The 24,545-nt window shown below is 35.8% G+C and overlaps 1 protein-coding gene across 4 annotated transcripts in view; it reads left to right on the forward strand.

Annotated features, from left to right (window-relative positions):
- The window catches only part of HMMR (hyaluronan mediated motility receptor), a 37,897-nt gene that overhangs the window by 2,847 nt on the left and 10,505 nt on the right, over positions 1-24,545 (forward strand). The window contains exons 2-16 of one of the 4 annotated variants that reach the window (XM_061151896.1): positions 326-424; positions 911-993; positions 3,355-3,402; positions 6,672-6,860; positions 7,916-8,002; positions 8,087-8,187; positions 10,191-10,265; positions 10,396-10,574; positions 11,232-11,380; positions 12,755-12,969; positions 15,445-15,561; positions 20,349-20,495; positions 20,754-20,906; positions 20,994-21,093; positions 21,947-22,123. In XM_061151896.1, the coding sequence (XP_061007879.1) occupies positions 326-424; positions 911-993; positions 3,355-3,402; positions 6,672-6,860; positions 7,916-8,002; positions 8,087-8,187; positions 10,191-10,265; positions 10,396-10,574; positions 11,232-11,380; positions 12,755-12,969; positions 15,445-15,561; positions 20,349-20,495; positions 20,754-20,906; positions 20,994-21,093; positions 21,947-22,123 (1,919 nt within the window). The remainder of the gene's footprint in view (positions 1-325; positions 425-910; positions 994-3,354; positions 3,403-6,671; positions 6,861-7,915; positions 8,003-8,086; positions 8,188-10,190; positions 10,266-10,395; positions 10,575-11,231; positions 11,381-12,754; positions 12,970-15,444; positions 15,562-20,348; positions 20,496-20,753; positions 20,907-20,993; positions 21,094-21,946; positions 22,124-24,545) is intronic. The other 3 variants (XM_061151898.1, XM_061151897.1, XM_061151899.1) reach the window with 3 other exon arrangements.

Here is a 24,545-nt window from a genome sequence, read left to right on the forward strand (position 1 = left end):
AATTCTTTTTTTTCTGGATTATTTTCTATTATAGGTTATTATAAGATAGTGAATATAATTCCCTGTGCTGTTTAGTAAATCCTTGTTATTTATCTGTTTTATGTCTAGTGGTTTGTATGTATTAGTCCCATACTTATAATTTATCCGTCTCCCTCCTACCCTTTTGTTTTTTTTTTATGTCTGTGAATCTGTTTCTGCTTTGCATATGGATTCATTTGTATTAATTTTTAGATTCCACATATAAATGATATCATATGATGTTTGTAAAACATGTTAACATCTAAGTCACATCAAATGAGATTTTAATGTTTTATTTTTCTTCTAGGATGTGCACCATCCCCAGGTGCTTATGATGTTAAAACTTCAGAAGTATTGAAAGGACCAGTATCCTTTCAGAAGTCACAAAGATTTAAAAAGCAAAAAGGTAATGGATCCCAAAATAGAATAATGTTTATATGATCTTGTAAATTTTGAAGTTAAGGATAACATTATTTAAATTTAAAGATGTTATAACATTTCTAAAATTGTGAAGCTACAACTATATTTAAGTTTTTTTAATTGATAGATTTACAAAAGGGTCAACTTCTGAATAACACTTTCATCATTACACTGTCATATAACCAGAAAAGTTAAGTAAGACATTCACGTAGACATGTAGTTTTCCTTTTGGTGATTACATTAATCCTATCTTGGAGAATATTAGAGGGAATATTAGGAAAATCAAGAAAGTGTTAAAATATGTAAAGAAATGTGGCATTTGTGCAACTAATTACTTGAAAATGTACAATCAAGAAAAGAATAATTTTATATTGCTTCACTAATAGTTGCTATAAGGAATTTGGGAATGGGTATTTTGTCTGTGCTTCAAACGTGTAAGCACCAAACGTAATCTGTACAATTCATTTTACAGCAGAATCACAGCAAAATCTTAACGTTGACAAAGATACTACCTTGCCTGTTTCAGCAAGAAAAGTCAAGACTTCAGCATTAAAGGTGAGGTGCCCTTATATTCTACCTGGTTTATCAACTGTATCATTTCTGAAAGGTATTATATTTGACTAGAATGAGTTCAGTTTATAAATTAAGGTAATCAAAAAGTCTGTAAATAAGTAAAACATTATCATTGGAACTCTAGTAAGTTTTACCTATCAGCCTATGTCATTACCAAATATATTGTGTTTAAATGTATCCTTAGTTCAGAATTACAAAGTGGTCTCCACTTCTCAGTCATTTCTATAGATAGATAAGCTTTATAATACCAGTGAGCCCTTAAAAATTATGTAATGCTTTGATTTTTTATCATCATTTGACTTTACAAAGTAAGGGAAGGGTAAATATTGATGAAGGAAAAGAAAAAACCATTCTAATGTGTACAAGGGGTTTGCCACTCAGAAACTGTCACGGAGTGGCAGGAGATTAATCCTTAATATCTTTATGTTAGGACTTGTGCAGGAGTGTACTATTACTGTTTCTGTTAGTTCATAAAGCAAGTTGTACTTTCTTAAGGAGTTGTACAACTTGGTATTTTAATGTGAAAAAGATTCAGAGTTGGGAAAGAGTTCCCAAGCTCTTTGGTTAGAAAATCAAAGCTCTGAGTTAAGCTTATTCTTGTTCATTCATTCAACAGTTACCTAAATCTCTTATTCTATTTAAAAAAACAAACAAACAAAAAAAAAACCTGTGGTTGTCCAGTATGAAAGTGATAAGCCACATGTAGCTACTCAGCACTTGAAAAATTGGATTTTTAGCATTATTTAATTTTAATTAATGTGTCATTAAAAACTGATACTCCGTTCACTTGTTGTAATTCTTAAGTGTTTTTGGAATAACTTGGATATGTGAATCTACTTTTTCATCTCTGTGTTTTGTGAAGTCTAAATATAGTTAGATATTAGAAATATCAACAGAATCAAGTATCAGTTTCTAATGACACAATTAATTAAAATTGAATAATAATAAAATTAGCCACCACTAAAGACCCTGCATGCCACGACTAAGAGTTGGCACAGCCAAATAAAGTAAGTATTTTTAAAATAAATAAATATAGTTAGATATTTCTATTGAAAATTTAGCAGTTGAATTGAGATGTACTATAAGTTTAAAATGGGCTTTCCTAGTGGCTCAGTGGTAAAGAATCCACCTGCCAATGCAGGAGACACGGATTTGATGCCTGGATCGGGAAGATCCCCTGGAGAAGGGAATGCAACCCACTCCAGTATTCTTTCCTGAGAAATCCCATGGACAGAGGAGCCTGGCGGGCTACAGTTCATGGAATCACAAAAGACTACTTAAGGACACTACTTAGCCCGTAAACAATAATATAAGTATAAAATATACAGCAAATTTTGAAGACTTAGTACCAAAAATATAAAATATCTTGCTAATAATTTTATACTAATGACATGTTGAAATATATACTTTTGATATTTTGGGTAAAGTGAAATGTATTATTAAAATTTTTACTTTTTAAATATGGCTATCAGAAAATTTGAAAATATATGCACGGCTTGCATTATATCTTTATGAGCAGTACTGATATAAAGATCCTTTTCTTGGAAATTAATGTAAATTTCTTGACTTGAATTTCCTGGAGAAACAGTTCTGAAATTTTAAATTAATTATAGAATTCACAAACCAAAACTAAATTACATACAAGTTTGTGTAAAACTCCTATATAATAGGCCTTTGTTTTCTTGATCTTCCTAGAAAATGCCATCAGGTGGAAAATTAAACATGTGACAGGCCATCTGCCACATTAGAAATATATAAAATACATTTTGTTCAAGATGTTTATGACTTTTCTTCCATCTGTAGATGGATAAGATAGATATTCTGTTTTTGGCCATTATCTCACAAAAACTGGTGTGTATAAAAATAAAATGTAAAAAAACACATCTTACTGAGGATAAAGGCGATGAGTAGAATCAGTTTGTACTATTTCAGTTTTTCTTCATGTCTTTGCATTTGTACTATTTTTTGTATTTGGGATCTAGATTTAAGTTGATATCTCTTTTTAAGAGTCTTTTTTTCTTCTGAGACAGTATAATTAAATACTCAAAATGTATTATTTAACATTAGAAAAGAAGATCTGTTATTTTCACTGAACTTGTTAGCAAAAGTCTAATCTGTTAGGCTAAAAACATTCACACCTGAAATATTTTAAGATTTGAAGAAACTTTTCCTTCATTGGCTAGATAAATCACCTACAAAATATTTACTAGACTTAATGAAATGTTTAAAATAGAAATTAATCTTTTGGAATGCCTAATCCTTCCTGATAACTAAAGATCAAAATTGGCTATGATATTTGTGGCACTTAAAGTTGATTGTCACTGTTCTTTGATTTTTAAATAGAAGGAATCTCAGAAGAATGATAAAGATTTGAAGATGTTGGAAAAAGAGGTGAGCAATACTTTTAAGTTACTGAAAAACATAGAGTCAGGAGACAAGGATTCTGTTGCTGTTTGAGGAGTCAGATAGTGAAACACATGTACCATCCAGACTGGTACCCATAGGGTAACCAACCCTTGGCTTGGATACCACATTGTAGACCTTGATTGTCAATGTAGTATACAGTTAGCATACTAAGGGAGGGATATAAGATCATCTATGTCATGAAAAACTGATAAGTAAAACTCAATATTTTAGTTTGTATGTGGATCAAATATTTACCTTTCCTCATAGCATACACTATTCCTACATGCTAATCTCTGTGTTAAAACAATAACTACCTAGAGAATTGCTTGGTGAGCATGAAATCCTAGAAGGTTAGTTGAATTGCAGTGGAGTTGTGCTAACTTAATGCATCTCTGCACTAAGGTATATCCTTCCTCAAGGATAAAATGACCAACTGCATGTGTACTGCCCAATATGGTAGCCATTCACCACATGTGACTATTTAAATAAAATTAAGAATTCAGTTCCAGTAGTCGCACTTTACCTGCTCAGTAGGCACTTGTGGAGAGTGGCTACCACACTGAACAGTGCATTTCCACCATAGAGGAAATCTTTTTTGAGCAAAACTAACCTAAAAAACCTGCTTACTTTTTTTTAACTCCCCCCCCCCCAAGTATTTGTTGTTTGTTTGACTAATTTGAATTGAATATCAATATTCAATTTAAAAGTAAAATTTCATGGAAAATAAACTCAGATTTCTGACTACTGTTGCAGAATAAGAAGATCTGACAGGACAATTTCTGTGTTCCCCTGCAGGGCAGCAATCTACTCGGCTTGTGCAGGGTTGCCTTCTTCTTCTTTTTTTTTTTTTTAATTATATTTTTTAAATGACATATAATTGGCTTAAGCAATGTTGTACAAATCTCTGCAGTACGGCAAAGTGACTCAGTTTTACACATATAAACATTCTTTTTTTTACATTTTTTTTTTTAATATTCTTTTCCATTGTGGTTTATCCCAGGAGATGATACAGTTCCTTGTGCTATACAATAGGACATTGTTGCTTATCCATTCTGAAAGTAATAGGTTGCATCTACCTGGGTTGCCTTCTTTAGACATCGCATTTGCTGTCAGTCCTCACCTGGCTCTCTTATATTGTCTACTTGGTCATGTAGGCATTTGAGTTTACAAACCCTTCTTTATACTTTTTTTTTTATTTTTAAATTTAATTTAATTTTTTTTTTATTAGTTGGAGGCTAATTACTTCACAACATTTCAGTGGGTTATGTCATACATTGACATGAATCAGCCATGGAGTTACATGTATTCCCCATCCCGATCCCTTTATACTTCTTTAACTGAAAAAAGTGTGATGTAGATAGTCTTAAATGTTCTTTTTTCTGCTTTGTAGTACTATGCTATGAACATTGATTATAAACCAATAATGTAAGAATAAAGAATCTTACAGTTGGGAATCTTAAATCTCAGTTCCTGGCATCTAGTTCACAGCCGTATATGTAAGTGGTGCTTGATACAGTTTTAGTTAAGTATTGTTGGCTTAGAATGCTGAGATAAGTTTGAACACAAAGCCAGTAGGAGTAGAGAATGCTTTTCATGTGACTTAATATAGCTGTGATTTCTTGACACTTTTATACCAAGCATAAAGTCTATTTTGAAGTGAAGTGAAAGTGTCTGACTCTTTGTGACCCCATGGACTGTATCCATGGAATTCTCTAGGCCAGAATACTGGAGTGGGTAGCCTTTCCCTTCTCCAGGGGATTTTCCCAACCCAGGGATCAAACCTAGGTCTCCCGCATTGCGGGCAGATTCTTTACCAGCTGAGCCACAAGGGAAACCCAGGAATACTGGAGTGGGTAGCCTATCCCTTCTCCATCGGATCTTCCTGACTCAGGAATCAAACTGGGGTCTCCTGCAATGGCAGGCGAACTCTTTACCAACTGAGCTATCAGGGAAGCCATGAAGTATATTGTAGTAAATGTTTTATGTGCACTAGAAAAGAATGTAAATGCCCTTGTTGGTTGTAGTGGTCTATATACATCAATTAGTTCAAATCATTTAATAGTTTTCTTCAAAGTTATTATTTGTACTGATATTTTTGGGTGTTGATTAGTTATGAGAAAGGTATTTTTAGACTTGCAGCTCTGTGGATTAATCTCTTTTTGATTCTGTCAGTTTTGACTTTGTATATTTGTTACAATATTACTTTGTTGTGCGTGAAAAATTTAAGATTATGTCTTCTCTTGAAATCATCTTTTGACCATAAAATTTCTTTGTTACTAGTAATAATGTTTGCCTGAAGTCTGCTTTGTATAATATTAACATAGCCATGCCAGCTTTCATTTATCTAATATTTACATGGTAAACCTTTTCTATTCCCTTTATTGTCAGTCTATCAGTCCTTATATTTAAGTGCATATTTTATAAACATCTGAGATCATTTCCTTCAGCCTGAAGAATTTCCTTTAATATTTCTTGTTGTGCAGTTCTACTGTTGACAAGTATTCTCAGCTCTTTTTTGTTTTTTCCCTCTGAAAAATGTCTGTATATCACCTTCATATTTAAAGGCTGTTTTCATTGGGAATAGAATTTTATATTGGCAGATTTTCCCATACATTTTAAACATTTCATTATCTTCTGGCTTCCACATTTCCTATTGACAAATATGTGTTTTTTATTTTGGTTTTGGTTTTTACCCATTAGTCATCAGGTATGATGGCTTGCTAATGCCTACGACACCCTACCCAGAAGCCCTGTTCTGTTTTCCCAGAAATAAAGGTACTTAGCATTTTAAGCTGTAATTTGAATTTCTATAATTAGAACTAGAGAAAAGAAGAACTTTTATAGGTAGCAATGCCTTAAAAGTAAATAAACAGTACAATTACACCTAGAAGATTATGGCAATTTGAATTTTCTGTTCTTAAAATGCTTACAGATTTTCAAGATGTGTCATAAAGTAAATATGATTGCTCAAACAGCTAAGACTATTGAAGAACATCATATCACAATCAGAGGTTTTTCTAGAATTTTCATGTTTTGATTATCATGAGCACCTAGTACTGGAGGAGAGCATAGAGACTCCCTCTAGTATCCTTGCGTGGAGAATCCCCATGGACAGAGGAGCCTGGCGGGCTATTGTCCCTGGGATCACAAAGAGTTGTGCACAGCTGAGTGACCAAGCACAGCACAGTACAGCTTCTAGTACCGTATTGGCAGGAATACATGAGGTATTCATTTCATCTCCTTGTTCCCGTCAGATCCGCATTCTTGTGCAGGAGCGTGGGGCTCAGGACAGGAGGATCCAGGATCTGGAAGCTGAGTTGGAGAAGATGGAAGCAAAGCTAAACGCTGCCGTCAGGGAAAAAACATCTCTGTCTGCAAGTAACGCTTCACTGGAAAAACAGCTTCTTGAATTAACCAGGACTAATGAGCTCCTAAAATCTAAGGTATTTGAACCTCATAATCTTTACAATTGAATAAAAAACAATTATGTTTTTTTCCTCATAGAGCTGTTTGGGAATTTTAGGCCTAGTTTAGTCATTTAACTTCAATAAATGTACTTTAAATATTAAGCCACTCCCAATAGGAATTATTATTGCATCTTGTTTATTATGGTGCCTGGCACATAAGAGGATATAAACAATCATTTACTTTTTAACATCTGATATTTTCTCACCCTCCTTCAAAGTCACTCCCAACTAATAAGACCACTAATAACGTTGCAGAGTTTACATCTAGAAGTATCTTTAAAGATCTTTCTCTGCAATAAATAATAGCATGTTAGCAGGCCTCTGTCTTAAATCTCTTTGGGAATGCAGTAGAAAATGAATAAATGTGTGGACTAAATGTGCTCAGTAGATAAATTGTGTTTATCAATATTAATAAACTAATAGATCTTAAAGGACTTAGCATGGTCATCCTGCTTTTTATAGAAGTGGAAGGAAGCTGTAAATCACCGTTCAGCTTAATAAGAATCAATTATTCAGGGCCTGTAATGTGCTGGGCTTTTGCTTACAAAGGAAGTAGGGATGCATAAGAATTAAGCATGGGCAAGACAGCAGATTCCTGAGCCTCACTTAGGGAGATTATCATTTATTAGGCCTGTGATGGACCCTATAGCCTGCATATTTCAAAGTAGACAAGACAATGCAAATGCATTTTGTTAAGCAAACACTTGAATTAATCAATTTTTACAGGCAAAGCTCTGCAAAAATCTTGTTTTAGGGCCACACAGTAGGTTTCCCAGCATATACAGATAAATTATCACTGAAGCTGATTTCAAAAGTAGACCAGAAAGTCACATGAAGGAAAAGGAGGGACAAGAATAGAAATAGCATAAAGCCCGTAATCCCGCTGTGGGTTAAAGATACTTTTCTCTACCAAAGTATGTTGTAAGCAAATAGTAGTCCCTATAATAGATAGAATAATCAATACTTAAGTGATTTTTACACAACTGTAGTAGAAAATAGTTCTCAATTTTTTATGTGTTTGCTATACTCAGTTTTCTGAAGATAATAACCAGAAGAATTTGAGAATTCTAAGCCTTGAGTTGATGAAACTGAGAAACAAAAGAGAAACCAAGATGAGGGTGAGTAATACCTTAGGTAAGTTTGCTGGAACTGGGGATCTGAACAAGTTCTGGTTTCCTAAAACAGATATTTCTGTTGTGTAGAGCATGGTGGCTAAACAAGAAGGCATGGAGGTGAAGCCGCAGCTCACCCAGAAGAACCTTGTGGAGTCTCAGGAGAAAATAGTACAACTTGAAGGGAAACTGTGAGTGACTAAAAGAAAAAGAGGTTACATTGTGTAACCAGTTTTGTATTTGGCTTTCTTGGCTAGTTATTACTCCATACTCATCTCATTGCCTGCCTCCACTTGCCCTATTTCTCTTCCTAAGTAACAGCTGAACCCTAATCGTTCCCTAACATTTTATGCTGAAAAGAAATATGAATGTATTATGTTTGTACACCTTCTGTATCAGTGTTGAGGAAAGGCACAGAATCTTACGGCGGTTTAATGAGACCGAAACTGAGAAGCATTAATACAGGAAGCTATGATTAATTTACAATCCTAGATTTCTTTTAGTTACTCAACTGTAATTTGCATACAATAACATGCACAGATCGTAAGTATTCATTTTAGTGACTTGACAATTGTGTGCTCCTATGTAACCACCCAAACAAGAGAGAGAACACTGTCATTCCCTCAGAAAGTCCCCTCGTGCTCCTTCCTGCTCCCTGTTCCTCCCTACAGTCCCCCCCCCCCCGCCTCACCCCTACAACCACTTCCTGACTTCCAGCATCATAATTTGACTTTTTGGGGACATTTATCATCACATGCATGCATACATGTGTATATGTGGCTTTTTTTTTTTCCTGGACATGCTGCGCGTCTTGCAGGCTCTTAGTTACCTGACCAGGTCTCAAACCCATGAGCTTTGTGTTGAAAGTGCAGAGTCGAGATTCATCCATATTGTTGTATGTATTATATGTTTCTTTCATTTCTGAGTAGTGTTCCACTATACGAATATACCTCCATTTGTTTATTACTCTCCTATTGATCAATACTTGGGTTTCCAATTTTTGACTATTGTCAATAAAACTACTATATATGCCTTTTTGTAGACATAGGTTTTTGTTTCTCTGAGTAAATATCTAGGAGTGGAATTTCAGGGTCATAGTGTTGTGTACATATAATGTTTTTTACATTGTTTGTTTTGTTGTTTGTTTATTTATTTATTTGGCTGTGCCATGTCTTGGTTGCAGCATGCAGGGTCTTTAGTTGTGGCCTGTGGGATCTAACCTGGGCCAGGGATTGAACTTGGGCCTTCTTTATTGGGAGCATGGAGTCTTAGCCACTGGATCACCAGGGAAGTCCCCATGTAATGCTTTTTTAAAAGCTCAAAGTGAAAAAAAAAAAAAGCTCAAAGTGTTTATACAATTTTACACTCCCACTTCATAATGCATGATGGTTCTATTCATTCCATATCCTCACCGATATTTGTCCTGGAGGCAGGCACAGCAACCCACTCCAGTATTCTTGCCTGGAGAATCCCATGGACAGAGGAGCCTGGTGGGCTGTATAGGGTTGCAGAGTCAGACACGACTAAATCGACTTAACAGTCATATACACACTGATACCTGATGTTGTCAGCCTGTTTGATTTCAGCCTCTCTAGTGGATGTAAAGTAGTATATCATCTATGTTTTTAATTTGTTGCTATTAATGTCAAACATCTTTTTATGTGCTTATTGACCATTCATATGCATCCTTTCATAAGATATCTACTAAAGTCCCTTGCCCCTTTCTCAATAAGTAACTGAATAAAAGGCAGCCTGGAAGAAAGGCTTTAAAGCACACAAAATTCTATTTTGTGTGTGTGGTGGGTGGGAATTCTAAGAAAGCTACAGGAAAAGTGATATCTAATACACTCAGAGTGTTACAGATCTATAACTATATACAAACTATCATTATCATAATTCTTTTGTCAGAATATGTTTGGAAAGCTTTATCACTTAAAAAAAAAAAAAACTTGAACCTCCTACTTGCATAAATTGTCAACGTGAGAGGTCACATAAATTAGTGGTTAGGAGTTTAGAACCTAGAGTCAGCCTACCTGAGAGAACAGTATCTGGTACAGAGTAAGCATTATTCTGGTACAGAGTAAGCTGTACTCTGTACCAGAGATGCTTACTCTGTACCAGAGATGCTTACTCTGGTACAGAGTAAGTATGATTATTGTGTATATTAATGTATGCTTTTAATTTTTTTTTTTAGTGTTTCAATAGAGAAAGAAAAGATTGATGAAAAATCTGAAACAGAAAAACTCTTAGAATACATTGAAGAAATAAGGTAATATGAAGAATAGTTTTTGGACTTTGTTTTATTGAAGTGTGATGAATACGTAATTTTCATCTCTTTTCATTTAATGTTTCCTCTACTTAAATAGATGTGCTCTTCAACATAATTTGTTTTAATGCAGTTGTGCATCAGATCAAGTGGAAAAATACAAGCTAGATATTGCCCAGTTAGAAGAAAATCTGAAAGAGAAGAATCATGAAGTTTTAAGCCTTAAGCAGTCTCTTGAGGAAAATAGTGCTATATTGTCCAAACAAGTGGAAGACTTGAATGCTAAATGCCAGGTGCTTGAAGAAGAAAAAGGTATTCTACTGTTTTTAGTACTATTTTCTTTAGATAAGTACTACTGATATAGCAACTTTAAAAGTACTGATATAGCAACTTTTTAAATAATTACATAAACAACAATGAAAATTTTGTTCTGTGCATGGGAATTTTTATCTTTTATGATATTTGTTATCTGTTTATTTTAATATGTTGCTTGTCTTGATTGAAATATATGCAGTTGACCTCATTGGGTGGCCATTTAAAATTGGTAGATACATAGAGCGAGGTTTGAGGATTTTATTATATAACATATATACTGTTTTATATGTAGTAATAATAGGAACTTCAGAATTTTTTTTCCCTCTTTGGAAGTACTTGACCTCTGTGTGTGTGTGTGTGTGTGTGTGTGTATGTGTGTGTGTGTATGTGTTAGTTACTCAGTCATGTCTGACTCTTTGTGACCCCGTGGACTATAGCTTATCAGGCTTCTCTGTCCATGGAATTCTCCAAGCAAGAATATTTGAGTGGATTGCCATTCCCTTCTTCAGGGGACCTTCCCAACCCAGGGATTGAACCTGGGTCTCCCGCATTGTGAGCAAATTCTTTACGCTCTGAACCACCATGGGAATCTGGGTTTTTCGAAGGTAATATTAGTATCTAACTACAGCATTGTTAATATTTTTCCTTTTCTAGAAGACCTCATCAATAGGAACAGAGAACGGGATGAAAATCTAAATTCTGAGATACAAAGCTTAAAACAGAGGTCTATTCTTGAAAAACAAGAACATGAAGAGCTACAACAAAAAGTATTGCAAATGGATTCACTTCTGCAACAAGAGAAGGTAGTTTACAATATTAAAAAAGCCTGGTGCTTCTTTTATGTCATACCTTTCCCTGTGTATCAGAAAACCTTTAAATTGTGTATATCCTTTGGTCCAGCAATCCTGCTTTTAGAATCTTATTCTGAGGAAGTAATTATGTCTTTGCTGCGTATTTAACTGATGTCACCAAGTTACTCATGATTTGAAAAATTTAAGCAACAGTTGAAACAATACAGGGAAATTGTTTCAATTTTTTTTCAGCACATTCTTGTGTTAGATTACTATATAAGCATTTACAGTTCTGTGGTAAAAGAATGTCTAATTAGACAAAAAACAAAATGTTACTTTGAAATCCAGATTACATAAAGAACATTTTACATATCAATGAGAAACACAGGAAGTTCATTAAAAAATAATAATAATAATCCTGATGATTCAGTGGTTAAGACTCCGAGCTTCTACTGCAGGGGTCACACATTTGATCCCTGGTCAAGGAATGGAGATCTTGCGTGGCTCTCAATGCTGCCAAAAAAATTTTTTTAATTAAACAATAAAGTTTTTTTAATGGGCTTAGGATGGAAACAGATAATTCTTAGCAGGAGAAATTCAGATAGCTTGTAAAATGAGAAGACACTGTACTTGTCATAATAATTAAAGGAATGTTTTTGGTGAGAATTAGTCAAGCAAGTAAGTACTCATGTGAACTAATGTGAAATATATTGTTGGGCAATTTGCAGTGACAAAGGAATTAGGTAGATCTGTATATACTGACTTGAAAAGACCTCAACAACTATTTTTATGATATTTTAAATGACCTTTTTATGCACAGTTTATTTAATTTATGTTTTAAAAGAATGTAGATATATAGAAAAAGACCATAAGGCTTATAATGCAAAATTTAGTGGTTATCTCTGAAGTGGGAAAACTAAGATTGGGGTGGGGAGTAGTCAAAGGCAATTTTTCGTTTATTTGTAATGTTACAATTTTTTTTGCAATGGTGATTTACTTGTATTTATTTATTCTTATTTACTTATATAACTTTAAATATTTCTATATAACATTGAAATCATAATACTGTTTATATAGTATCATATGAGAAAAAATATATGATAAAAGCCAGTTGTAGAATATAATTTTAGTTGTCTAAGAAGTGTGTGTTGCATAGGGAAAAGACTGAAATAACATTTACCCCAATCTTAGCAAAGGGTAGGATATAATCCACGACAGAATGAATATGAATCTCTCTAGTTTCTCAGAAGCTCTCGAGTTTAGTGTCCATACTTCATTACTTGTACTTCTCTTTTGTCCTTAGTAAAATCTCACAGATTATTAAATTTAATTATTAAATTGTCAAAACCTTTCAGATTATTTTGCTCACTTTCTATTTATATGCAGGAATTATCCTCTGGTCTTCAGCAGAAGCTATGTTCTTTTCAAGAAGAAATGATAAGAGAGAGAACTCTCTTTGAGGAAGAATTAAAGCAAGCCCTGGATGAGCTGGATAAATTACAGCAAAAGGAGGAACAAGCTGAAAACCTGCTTAAGCAACTGGAAGAGGAAGCAGAATCTAGAGCTGCAGAACTAAAACGCCTCGAAGAAAAGCTGAAAGGGTTCGTATTAATAGGACTTCATGTTTATAATTAAAAGTTATTTTCTAGTACATTCTCGGGATTCTCACACCAATCATGTGAGTGGTGAGGTTGGAATTTCTTTACAAATAAGGAATTTTTTTTTTTTTTTAATTTTGTTTACTTTCGGCTGTGCTGTTTTCATTGCTGCATGCAGGCTTTCTCTAGTTGTGGTGAGCAGAGGCTACTTTCATGGGCTCTGGGGCACCCAGGCTTCAGTAGTTCTAACACACGGGCTCAGTCGTTGCCATGCAGACTCCAGAGTGCAGGCTCAGTTCTTGTGGCACAGGCTTAGTTGCCCTGCGGCAGGTGAAATCTTCCCAGACCAGGGACTGAAGCCATGGTCTCCTCCATTAGCAGGCAAATTCTTAACCACTGGGCCACCAGGGAAGTCCACAAATGAGGAAGAGACACAGAGAGGTAAAGTACATGCGTAGGAAGTACGATAGACAAGTATGACAGCCCAAGTCAGAAGCCATGCCCTTTTCTTATTTAAAGTTCAAAGAGGGAGCCATAAACACTTTCAGAAATAACGATCAAAAACCAAAATGGGGAAGAAACAACCAGAACTGGGGAAAATCCAGAAATAAAAAGTGTATCATTAAAAGTAGAAAGCCTGAGATCCAGTGCCTTTTTTTTCCCTTTGTTTAATTTCATATTGTTTTCACAGTACATGCCCTTCACCACATTTATTTACAATATCCAAGTTGATTCTTGAGTTCAAATGGTAAACAAATACTTGAATCCTTGGGATCTCAGCAGTAAACATTTTCTAGTGGAGAAGGCAATGGCACCCCACTCCAGTACTCTTGCCTGGAAAATCCCATGGACGGAGGAGCCTGGTAGGCTGTGGTCCATGGAGTCCCTAAGAGTCGGACATGACTCAGCGACTTCACTTTCACTTTTCACTTTCATGCTTTGGAGAAAGAAATGGCAAACCACTCCGGTATTCTTGCCTGGAGAATCCCAGGGACGGGGAGCCTGGTGGGCTGCCGTCTATGGTGTCACACAGAGTTGGACACGACTGAAGTGACTTAGCAGCAGCAGCAAAGAACTAGACATAAAGTTACAGAATCGTCACTTATATCACAACTATGTATCTATCTCTTATTAGGTGCTTCTTTATTAATCCCTTTTCTATTTTCTTTTAGTGGTTAGTGATTTTAAAAAACACCAAATTTTTTTATATATGCCTGCATTTTGGGGAACAGTACCAAAGTATAACTAGGGGGATTGTTTCATACTGCAGCCAGCCTCAGAGAACAGGGACATTGAGAAACTTCAGTGGATGATGTCAATTTCAAAAAGAAAAATGAGATAATCATTTATTCTAACTCAAAGAAGTCAGTTCAAAGGTCAGGAGATAAAGATTTTAATACTAGATCTGTTAGTTAAATGTGTGATTCTGAGCAAGGCTGTCTTAATTTCTTTTGTTTTCTTTTCATTAGATACAAAATAAAGGAGTTTTATGAGATTATTTGTAAGGTCCTTTCCAGTGTGGAAATTTCAGGATTAAGAGAAAAATTTAGAAGTTGACAGGATTCCTCTAGAGACCAGGAAAAAGTATTTTTATTTTAAATCTTTTAGTAGTAGTTGATTGCTTTTAGCTGTGGTGTGTATTTTTAAAATTCTATGCTCATTCCAAAATGAATTTGAACAACTGTATATCTTGTTTCAGTGTCCAACTTAGCCTTTAAGCGAATAATGCTTCTTACAGTTTTAGTTCGGTGTGTTCTTTAAAATACCTCTTATAAGCTTATATGACTGTTAAATAAAGTTTATCACCATTGTAGAAATATGTAATATTCATATATTTAAAATCTGTATAGATTTGTAGTCTCTATTTATAAAGATGACTTGAAAGCCATTCTGTCTAGGCAAAATAGTCTCCTAAATAAGTTGTTAAATCTTTAAATAATTAGTAATTTATTTTGTGGTTATTGGTATAGTCACAATAAATCTACATAGTCTTGTAATTATTTTTTCAAAAGAACTCTTAAAATGAAGTTACCTTAACTGTACCTAGTGTTCCCTAAATATCTTAATTCAGAGAATTAAATTTTATTCAACCCAAGAGCTTCTTAACTTATAATCCTTCACATTCTTCAGTCTTGGATGCTGCCAAGATTCTGTCTTAGAATCTTTTTAATCTCCTTTCTTCCCCAAAAGTGTTTAAACTACCTACATAAGTACATATGGTATGAAAATAAAAGTAAGTAAATTAGAATGAAAACAAAAGTAAAATAAGAATGGGAAAGATAAGATGAAGCTGCATGTAAATAAACATGCTAGCAGATATAGATCATGAATGTAGATCTAAGCTGTCCAGTGTGGGATATGTGATTCACAGTGTCAAAGGTACATCCTAGTCTCTTTCTTAAGCTAATGGTATATTAAATGGTATATTAAATTAAGATGCAGTTAGCATCTTATCTTTTAACCGTTCCTTGTCCTTAGGAAAGAAGCCGAACTGGAGGAAAGTAATGCTGCTCATACTCAGGCCACCCTGCTTTTGCAAGAAAAACATAACAGTACAGTGCAGAACCTGGAAGATGTTACTGCTCAATTTGAAAGGTATTTTAATGGGGAGGCTGCTCTCTCAAACATACATGAGCAGGCAAGGGGTGTTTACCTAGGGACATCTGTCAGCAAAACTACTTGAATAAAACAATTGTTATTACTTTAAATTCCACAATGCCCAATCATAAGTGGGTATTTCATGTTACCTGTAGTCTTAGAATATATAGTAATATCCCTCTCCCAGTACCCACTTCAGATTTCATACACATCTGTCTGACTCTCCTGATGTCATCATTTTCCTCACAAAGAATCCAAATGCTTTTATTTCCGCTCCATGGAACCTATAAATGTACCTGCATCTATGCTTACCCTATCTTCTTCCCTCCTATTATGGATGAGGTATCTCATTCCTTAACCTTTAGTGGCGTCTTTTCATCATTCATCCCTTATCTCTTAATTTTCAACCTTTCTTCTAGAATTTTTCCAGTCAGTATTAAAACATATTAATGTGCCTTCGTCTTTAAAAATACGTCTTTTTAAATCTCCCTTCACCCCCCACTTCTTTCTGCACTTTTCATTCCCAATACCGTTCTTACCCCCAAATCCTCCTCATGTTTATAGTCCATCATTTTTTCTTTAATTTATTTTATTTAAGTATAATTGATTTACCGTGTGTTAATTTCTACTGTACATATAGATACATTCCTTTACATATTCTTTTCCATTATGGTTTATTTCAAGATATTGAATATAAGTTGCCTGTACTGTACACTAGGACTTCATTGTTTATTCATCCTATATATAGTAGTTTATATTTATAGTTTATAATACAATCTCATAGCCCATCTTCTTGTTAGATGTTATAGTGTATCTACTTCCTATCCAGTCTACTTATTTTCCTTTTTTTAAAACAAGTTTATTTTGGAGGGCACTACAAATTACAAAGGATAATACAGCAAACACTAGTACATCACACAGTCTCACACTGCGTGTATTAATGTTAACATTTTTACTTACTGTATTTACTTTATATAATTTTGGGTGGAGGGCTCTTCTTATATGTATTTTAGTATATTCAGTAAAAAGATACAATGTGTACATAAATCCTAAATCATAAAGGTAAAATTAGCATGCATGAGCTCATAGAAGACAACCTATAAACCAAAAGAGTTTCAACAGCTTGCTATCTATATGAATCCTCCACTGTCCCATCTTCATTCCTCCCCCCAAAATGTAACACCACCTCAAAATCTACATCAGTTACTTCCTTACTTTTTTCCTGTGTAATATTTTATAATGATGTCCATGTGAATACTATATTACCTAATTTTGCTTTTTCCAGAACTTCACCAAAAATGTCCTGGTAGTGTATGCCATATCCTGGGACTTACCTTTTCAACTCTGCATTATGTATGTTTTTAAGATTGAATCACAATATTGCCTGAGGCTATAGTTTATTCATGGTCACTGTTACAGAATTGTTGTTCAGTCATTAGTCATATGACTAAGTGTGACCTCATGGACTGCAGCACACCAGCCTTCCCTGTCCTTCACTGTCTCCTGGAGTTTGCTCAAACTTATGTCAATTGAGTCAATGATGCCATCCAACCATCTCATCCTCTGTTATAGACTATTTGATCTATCAGTCTACCACTATTTATCCATTCTCACTTTGGGCTTTTGGTTTGTTTCCCATTTCTTTCATTTTATTAACAGTACTGTGAATATTCTTGTGGTCTCGTCTTCTATACCTGTAAGAATTACTCTAAAGTCACATTTAAGTGAATGTTCAACTTTAATTCAAATCATTTTACAAAGGAGGGGTGAAAATCTACACTCCCAAGAGTGATGTTTGAGTTCTCATTCATCTACCTCCTCTCCAAAGCTTGTTAGACTTCATAAATTTTGCCGGTATACTAAATGTAAAAGGACCTCTTCTTGTGGATAATTCATTTTTCCTTTTCTGTAAAAAGCTTATATGTGACTTTTGTTCATTTCTTTAGAGGATTATCTTTTCTTGGTTGATTTGTAGGGTTTTTATCAGCGATATGGGTGGCAAATATCTTACAGAGTGTGGCTTATCTTTTTATTTTCTTTATGGTTTCCTGTGATGAATGGCAATTCTTGATTTTAGTGTAGTTAAACGTACAGAGTTTTATGTGAACACTTTTGCTTACAAAAACTTCTTTCTATCCCAAGAACTTAAATAAAGATATTCACCTATTTTTTTTCTAAGTTTCAAAATTATACTTTTCATTTTTCCACCTAGAACTGATTTCTGTATGTGTAGTGATAAAGGGATAAAATTCACATTTCTTTTTCCAAATGGATAATCAATTGCCATGGATAATCAATTGCCTAGTACCCATTCATTAACTAGTACCTTCTAATCTCAGTGGTGTGTTCCTGCATCTGATCTATTTTGACATACATATCATATATATATATGTATGTGTGTGTATGTTTGTATGTGTGTATATATATGTTTTGTTTTGTTTTAAGTTTTTGGCCATGCTGTGTGACATGTGGGATTTTAGTTCCCCAATCAGGGATCAAACTCATTCTCCCTACAGTGGAAGTGCAGAGTGTTAACCACTGGACGACTGGGGAAGCCCCTATGTATTTTAATTTTTATATGTCAGCATACATATAAATTAATATATATATAACAAACCTAGACAGCATATTAAAAAGCAGAGACATTACTTTGCCAACAAAGATCCGTGTAGTCAAAGCTTTGGTTTTTCCAGTAGTCACGTATGGATACGTGAGTTGGACCATAAAGAAGGCTGAGCACTGACGAATTGATGCTTTTGAACTGTGGTGTTGGAAAAGACTCTTGCGAGTCTCTTGAACTGCAAGATCAAACTGGTGAATCCTGAAGGAAACCAACCCTGCATATTGTTGGGAAGAACTGATGCTGAAGCTCCAGTACTTTGGCCACCTGTGACAAAGAGCCGACTCATTAGAAGAGACTGTGATGTGGGAATGATTGAGGGCAGGAGAAGGGAACAAAAGAGGACAAGATGATTGGATGGCATCACTGACTCAATGGACATGAGTTTGAGCAAGCTCCAGGAAATGGTGAAGGACAGGGAAGCCTGTTGTCTTGTAGTCCATGAAGTTACAAACAGTTGGACACTACTGAGCAACTGAACAACTATATACATATATAACTTTTAGTGCTGTTCTCAACTCTGAAAAGAGATTTTCCTTCTTGTTACTTTGAAAACTAGTGCCTTTAGAGACTTTTAGTTATTCTGTGATGTCAGTCACCATTAGTATGCGAGTAGCATTAAAATTTGTTTCTTCAAACCTGACCTCTCCTTTCATCCTCTACCCATATATTCAGCTGCCTACTTGACTTCAAGTAGATCTCTCACCGTCATCTGGTATTAACCCCACCAAAACAACTCTGGATCATCTTTGTCTCCCTTTGTCCCTCTCGTGTCTCATTCTTGTTGATTGCAGTTGGTGACATCTCCATCTTCTGAGTTTCTCCTTCCATAAATCTTGAGTCATCGTAATCATCTTCTCTCCCTTTCTCCCAACATTCAATCTCTTTCTTGATTTTTTCCATTCTGCCTCCAAAAGAGATCTCACATCTTTCTTTTGCCAGCTCCTTGGTCCAAGCCGCCTTTACCACTCACCTGGGCTAAAAAATAATCGCCCTCTGGTTAATCCTCCAGTTCAGCATTCCTGTCCCTCCCCAGTCAGTTCTTCGCGTATCTCTGGAATAATCTACACACTTACTTAAGAGACCTTTGAAGTATGCCCTTTATCATTCAGGTAAGCCCACTGTGCCCCACCAGCAAGGACTCATGCCTCTTGTTTCTGCTGCTGCCTCGCTCGTTCATCAGACTCCTGTCACAGCTCTTTTTTTTTACGGTTAAGATTTTATTTATGTAGTTTTGGCTGTGCTGGGTTTGCGTGGCTGTGCGGGCCTTTCTCTCGTTGCGGTGAGTGGGGGCTGCTCTAACTGCAGTGCGCGGGCTTATCAATGAGGTCGCTGTTCTTGCTGAGGAGCGTGGGCTCTGGGGCCCTTGAGTTCAGTAGTTACAGCACAGGCTCAGCAGTTGTGGCCACAGGCTTAGTTGCTCCACAGCATGTGGGGTCTTCCCCAGACCGGGGATTGAACCCAAGTCTCCTGCATTCACAGGCGGATTATTTACCACTGAGCCACCAGGCAAGCCCCATTCCCAGCTCTTAATGGACTATGTTCTACTGCCTCCGAGCATATACGCCTCTTTTCCCTCTGAAGTACTTTCCCCAGTCGGCTCGCTAAATCCTTCTTACCCATCGTATCTCAACTGAACTGTAAATTCCTCAGAAAAGCCTTTTCTGAGTCATGAAGCAAAATGTAGGTTCTCCAGTTTTATCAGCCAACAGGTTCTGTAGTTTTCCTTCAAAACACTTAGAACAAAGTTAATTATGTATTTATGTTTCCTTTTATTTTGCAACAACCTGAAGAGGCATTTTTTTCTCTCTCTTACTCTCAAGATAATAAAGTATGACAGTAGGTAGAGGGATTGTGTGGGTTTTTTGTTTTGAGGTAATTTCCATGTTTGGTAGTTGATTTCTTTTCATCTTTGTTCATAGATTCCACCCATAGTAGGCACTTGACTCTTTTCTTTAAAGGAACTGCGTAAGTCATATAAGTTCATGTTAAGTATTAAGTTGACTTCAAAACATTGAATTTTTACCTGTGCAAATGTGAAAATAGATAAGGTTTTGTTTGTTTCACCTAAAAGTGTATAAAATGTAAACCAATCAGCTATAGATTTGTTGTGTATACATGAGTTAGAAAAATCCTTTACCCTTTTTTTTTTTTTTTTAATAAGCTATAAAGCATCAACAGCAAGTGAGCTAGAAGATCTTAAGGTGCAGAATGAGTCACTTAAGGAAAAACTGGCCAAGGCTGAGCAAAGTGCAGAGGATGCCCGAGATCAGATATTGACAACTGAGAACTCAAATCAAGAATATGCAAGGTATTGTAGGAGAAATAAAGCCTGCCCATACCTGTGGTCTTAGAACCATTAGGACAATTGGATGTTGCTGCAAGCCAGCTACTAAATGATGCAGAAAACTCGTCCCATGGCTTGCTTTCGGTGATCTTCAGTGATGAATTATGAATTTACATAGTTTGAAAAGTATAATTCTTAACAGTTCTTTGAGATTCTTTTTTTTAAAAAGGTAATTGAAATGGCTGTAACTTTCTTAATGAACTCTTCTCTCTCAAACCCAAGGATGCTTCTAGATCTGCAGACCAAATCAGCACTTAAAGAAGCAGAAATTAAAGAAATTACAGTTTCTTCTCTTAAAAGAATAACTGATTTGCAGAACCAACTCAAGCAACAAAGCGAAGACTTTAAGAAACAACTGGAAGAGGAAGAAGCAAGGTAATCTAGGTTGAAAACAGAAATGCCATGCATCTCAAGTTATTTTTTCTAGTATACTGTGTTTTTAAATTTAATCTTCCCTTACAGAAAAACTGGAAAAGAAAACTCAATAGCAGAATTAACTGAGGAAGTGAATAAGTGGCGTCTCCTCTATGAAGAATTATATAATAAAACAAAGCCTTTTCAGGTCTGTCAATTAGGACTTAACTTTATTTGTATTTGAGAATCTGTATTGTTCCCTGTCACAGGCATGACAGTGACATGGTTCTTCTGAAAGATCATTTTGCTGTGCATTTACAGTGCCAATCCAACTTCCTATTACAGGAGGTTTATTATAGATGTTGCTATATTATTATGCATACATTTTTAATATGGCCTTTATAGGCCTAAATATTACCCCTTAATAAGATTCTTAAAAGTTAATACCTTAGAAGGCTCTCCTGATATGAACTTTTGATCATTTATGTAAATTTATGACACTTATTTTGTTATGATCTTTCTCAGTGTTGCTCTAATTAACACTTATAGGATAAATGCGAATCTGGGTATTTAGAGTCAGAAGACAGTATTGATTATAATGTGTTGTGGTAATACAGATTAGGCCAGCTAGCAGGTCTTCTTTCCCTGTTTCTTTCTTTCTGTTTCATTGATCTTTGAAATGAAAAACAACTTTTTATTAAAAAAAAAAAAAAAAGACAATTTATGGCGAGCCCTAAGAGTAAGTCAATATAATGTATTTTTGTCTTTTGCCTTTTTTGTTGTTGTAGTTGTTGAGTTTCTTATTTAAATATTTATTTACTTATTTGGCTGCACCGGGTCTTAATTGCAGCATGTGGGATCTAGTTCCCCAACCAGGGATCAAACCTTGCCCCCTGCATTGGGAGCCTGCAGTCTTCTGCAGTCTTAGTCACTGGACCACCAGGGAAGTCCTGTCTTTTGCCTTTTTACTTTCTTTCACTTTAGTTTTCCTTATAGTTAATATGAGTCAAGTAGGATTTAATAGTTTTAAGTCTTAACTTTACAAAAAAATCTTTTTTCAGCTACAACTGGATGCATTTGAAGCAGAGAAACAGGCTTTGTTGAATGAACATGGTGCGGCTCAGGAACAACTAAATAATCTAAGAGATTCATATGCTAAATTATTGGGTCATCAGAATCTAAAGCAAAAAATCAAGCATGTTGTGAAATTGAAAGATGAAAATAGCAATCTCAAATCGGTTTGTAAAGTAACATTTATTTCTATTGATATTGGGCTGGGTGGTTTTTATTTTATCAGGATAATGCTGACTTCATAAAATGAGTTGGGAAGTGTTTCACCCTTTCTATTTATGGAATAGTTCATGAATTATTGGTTTTAATTCTTTACTGAATGTGTAATGGAATTCAGTGGTGAAGGCACCTGGACCTGGACTTCTCTCTGTGGATGGTTTTTGATCAGTAATTCAATCTCTTCACTTATACTAGGTCTATTCAGACTGACTATTTCAACTCAAAACCTATGGGATGCAGCAAAAGCAGTTCTAAGAGGGAAGTTTATAGCAATACAATCCTACCTCAGATTGACTATTTCTTCTTGAGACAGTTTCAATAGTTTGTGTCTTTCTAGGAATATGTCCATTTCATTTTCTGATGTGTTGATTCACAATTGTGTGCCATATCCCCTTATATTCCTTTTTATTTTGATACTGTCAGTAGCAATGGCCGCTCTTTCATTTCTGATTCTAGGAATTTTGAGTCTACTCCCTTTTTTTTAAGTTCCTTTACTTCTGCAAACATGTTTATAATGGCTTTAAACCCTTTTTTGGATAAGTTCAATATTGGATAACTCTCAGTTTTTGTTGAGACAGAAACAAGCAGTTTTTGTTGCCTGCTTTTCCCCAGTATGTAAATCATGCTTTCCTGTTTGCATACTTTGTACTTTTTCTGTTAGAAAATGGATGTTTTAGACAATGTATTGTAGCACCTCTGGGTACTGCTGTCCCCTTACAGGTATGTTGTTATTTTCTTGTTTAGTGAAGTGTATTCCTCCTCCCTACCGCCCACTAGTTTCTGCCTCTGATGTTGCTGCTGAGAGAGGTTAAGTGTCAGGTGTGTCCACAGTCACCCTGAGATGACTCTGGTTTGGGTACGGCTGCCTCCCTCTCTCCCTGATCACACATAGTTGCTGGCTCCCCTCTGTTATTTTCAACATTGCCCCAGGTCATAAATTCCTCTACAGATTAATCCAGTCTAATTCTGGTTCCTTTGTTGGAATTGTGTCTTAGGTCAGTGATTGACTTTGTTCTGGCTACAGGAGGTCCCCTCCCACCTGTCCTATTCACCACTTCTCTTCTACAAACTAGGCAATTTACAGTTTAGCCCAGTTTTTAATCACTTCCCATTCCCTTGCACCACACAGCCTCTACTGTTCTTAAGGGCACCCTTCAGCTTGAACTACTCTAAATTCTGTTGTAAATGAAGTCACTTGCTCTGGGAATAAATTCAGTTCACTTCAGTCGCTCAGTTGTGTCCGACTCTTTGGGACCCCATGAACCACAGCACGCCAGGCCTCCCTGTCCATCACAAACTCCCGGAGTTTACTCAAACTCATGCCCATCGAGTCGGTGATGCCATCCAGCCATCTCACCCTCTGTCGTCCCCTTCTCCTCCTGCCCCCAATCCCTCCCAGCATCAGGGTCTTTTCCAATGAGTCAACTCTTCGCATAAGGTGACCAAAGTATTGGAGTTTCAGCTTCAGCATCAGTCCTTCCAATGAACACCCAGGACTTATCTCCTTTAGGATGGACTGGTTGGATCTCGTTGCACTTCAAGGGACTCTCAAGAGTCTTCTCCAACACCACAGTTCAAAAGTATCAATTCTTCGGTGCTCAGCTTTCTTCACAGTCCGACTCTCACATCCATACATGACCACTGGACAAACCATAGCTTTGACCAGACAGACCTTTGTTGGCAAAGTAATGTCTCTGCTTTTTATTTTTATTTTTTTCATTTATTTTTATTAGTTGGAGGCTAATCACTTTACAATACCGCAGTGGGTCTTGTCATACATTGACATGAATCAGCCATGGATTTACATGTATTCCCCATCCCGATCCCCCCTCACACCTCCCTCTCTACCCAATCCCTCTGGGTCTTCCCAGTGCACCAGGCCCAAGCACTTGTCTCATGCATCCAACCTGCGCTGGTGATCTGTTTCACTATAGATAATGTACATGTTTCGATGCTGTTCTCTCGAAACATCCCACCCTCGCCTTCTCCCACAGAGTCCAAAAGTCTGTTTTGTACATCTATGTCTCTTTTTCTGTTTTGCATATAGGGTTATCATTACCATCTTTCTAAATTCCATATATATCTGTTAGTATGCTGTAATGTTCTTTATCTTTCTGGCTTACTTCACCCTGTATAATGGGCTCGAGTTTCATCCATCTCATTAGAACTGATTCAAATGTATTCTTTTTAATGGCTGAGTAATAGTCCATGGTGTATATGTACCACACCTTCCTTATCCATTCATCTGCTGATGGACATCTAGGTTGCTTCCATGTCCTGGCTATTATAAACAGTGCTGCGATGAACATTGGGGTGCACGTGTCTCTTTCAGATCTGGTTTCCTCGGTGTGTATGCCCAGAAGTGGGATT

Source organism: Dama dama, chromosome 9 (genome assembly GCF_033118175.1).
Source record: "Dama dama isolate Ldn47 chromosome 9, ASM3311817v1, whole genome shotgun sequence".
NCBI classification, from domain to species: Eukaryota; Metazoa; Chordata; class Mammalia; order Artiodactyla; family Cervidae; genus Dama; species Dama dama.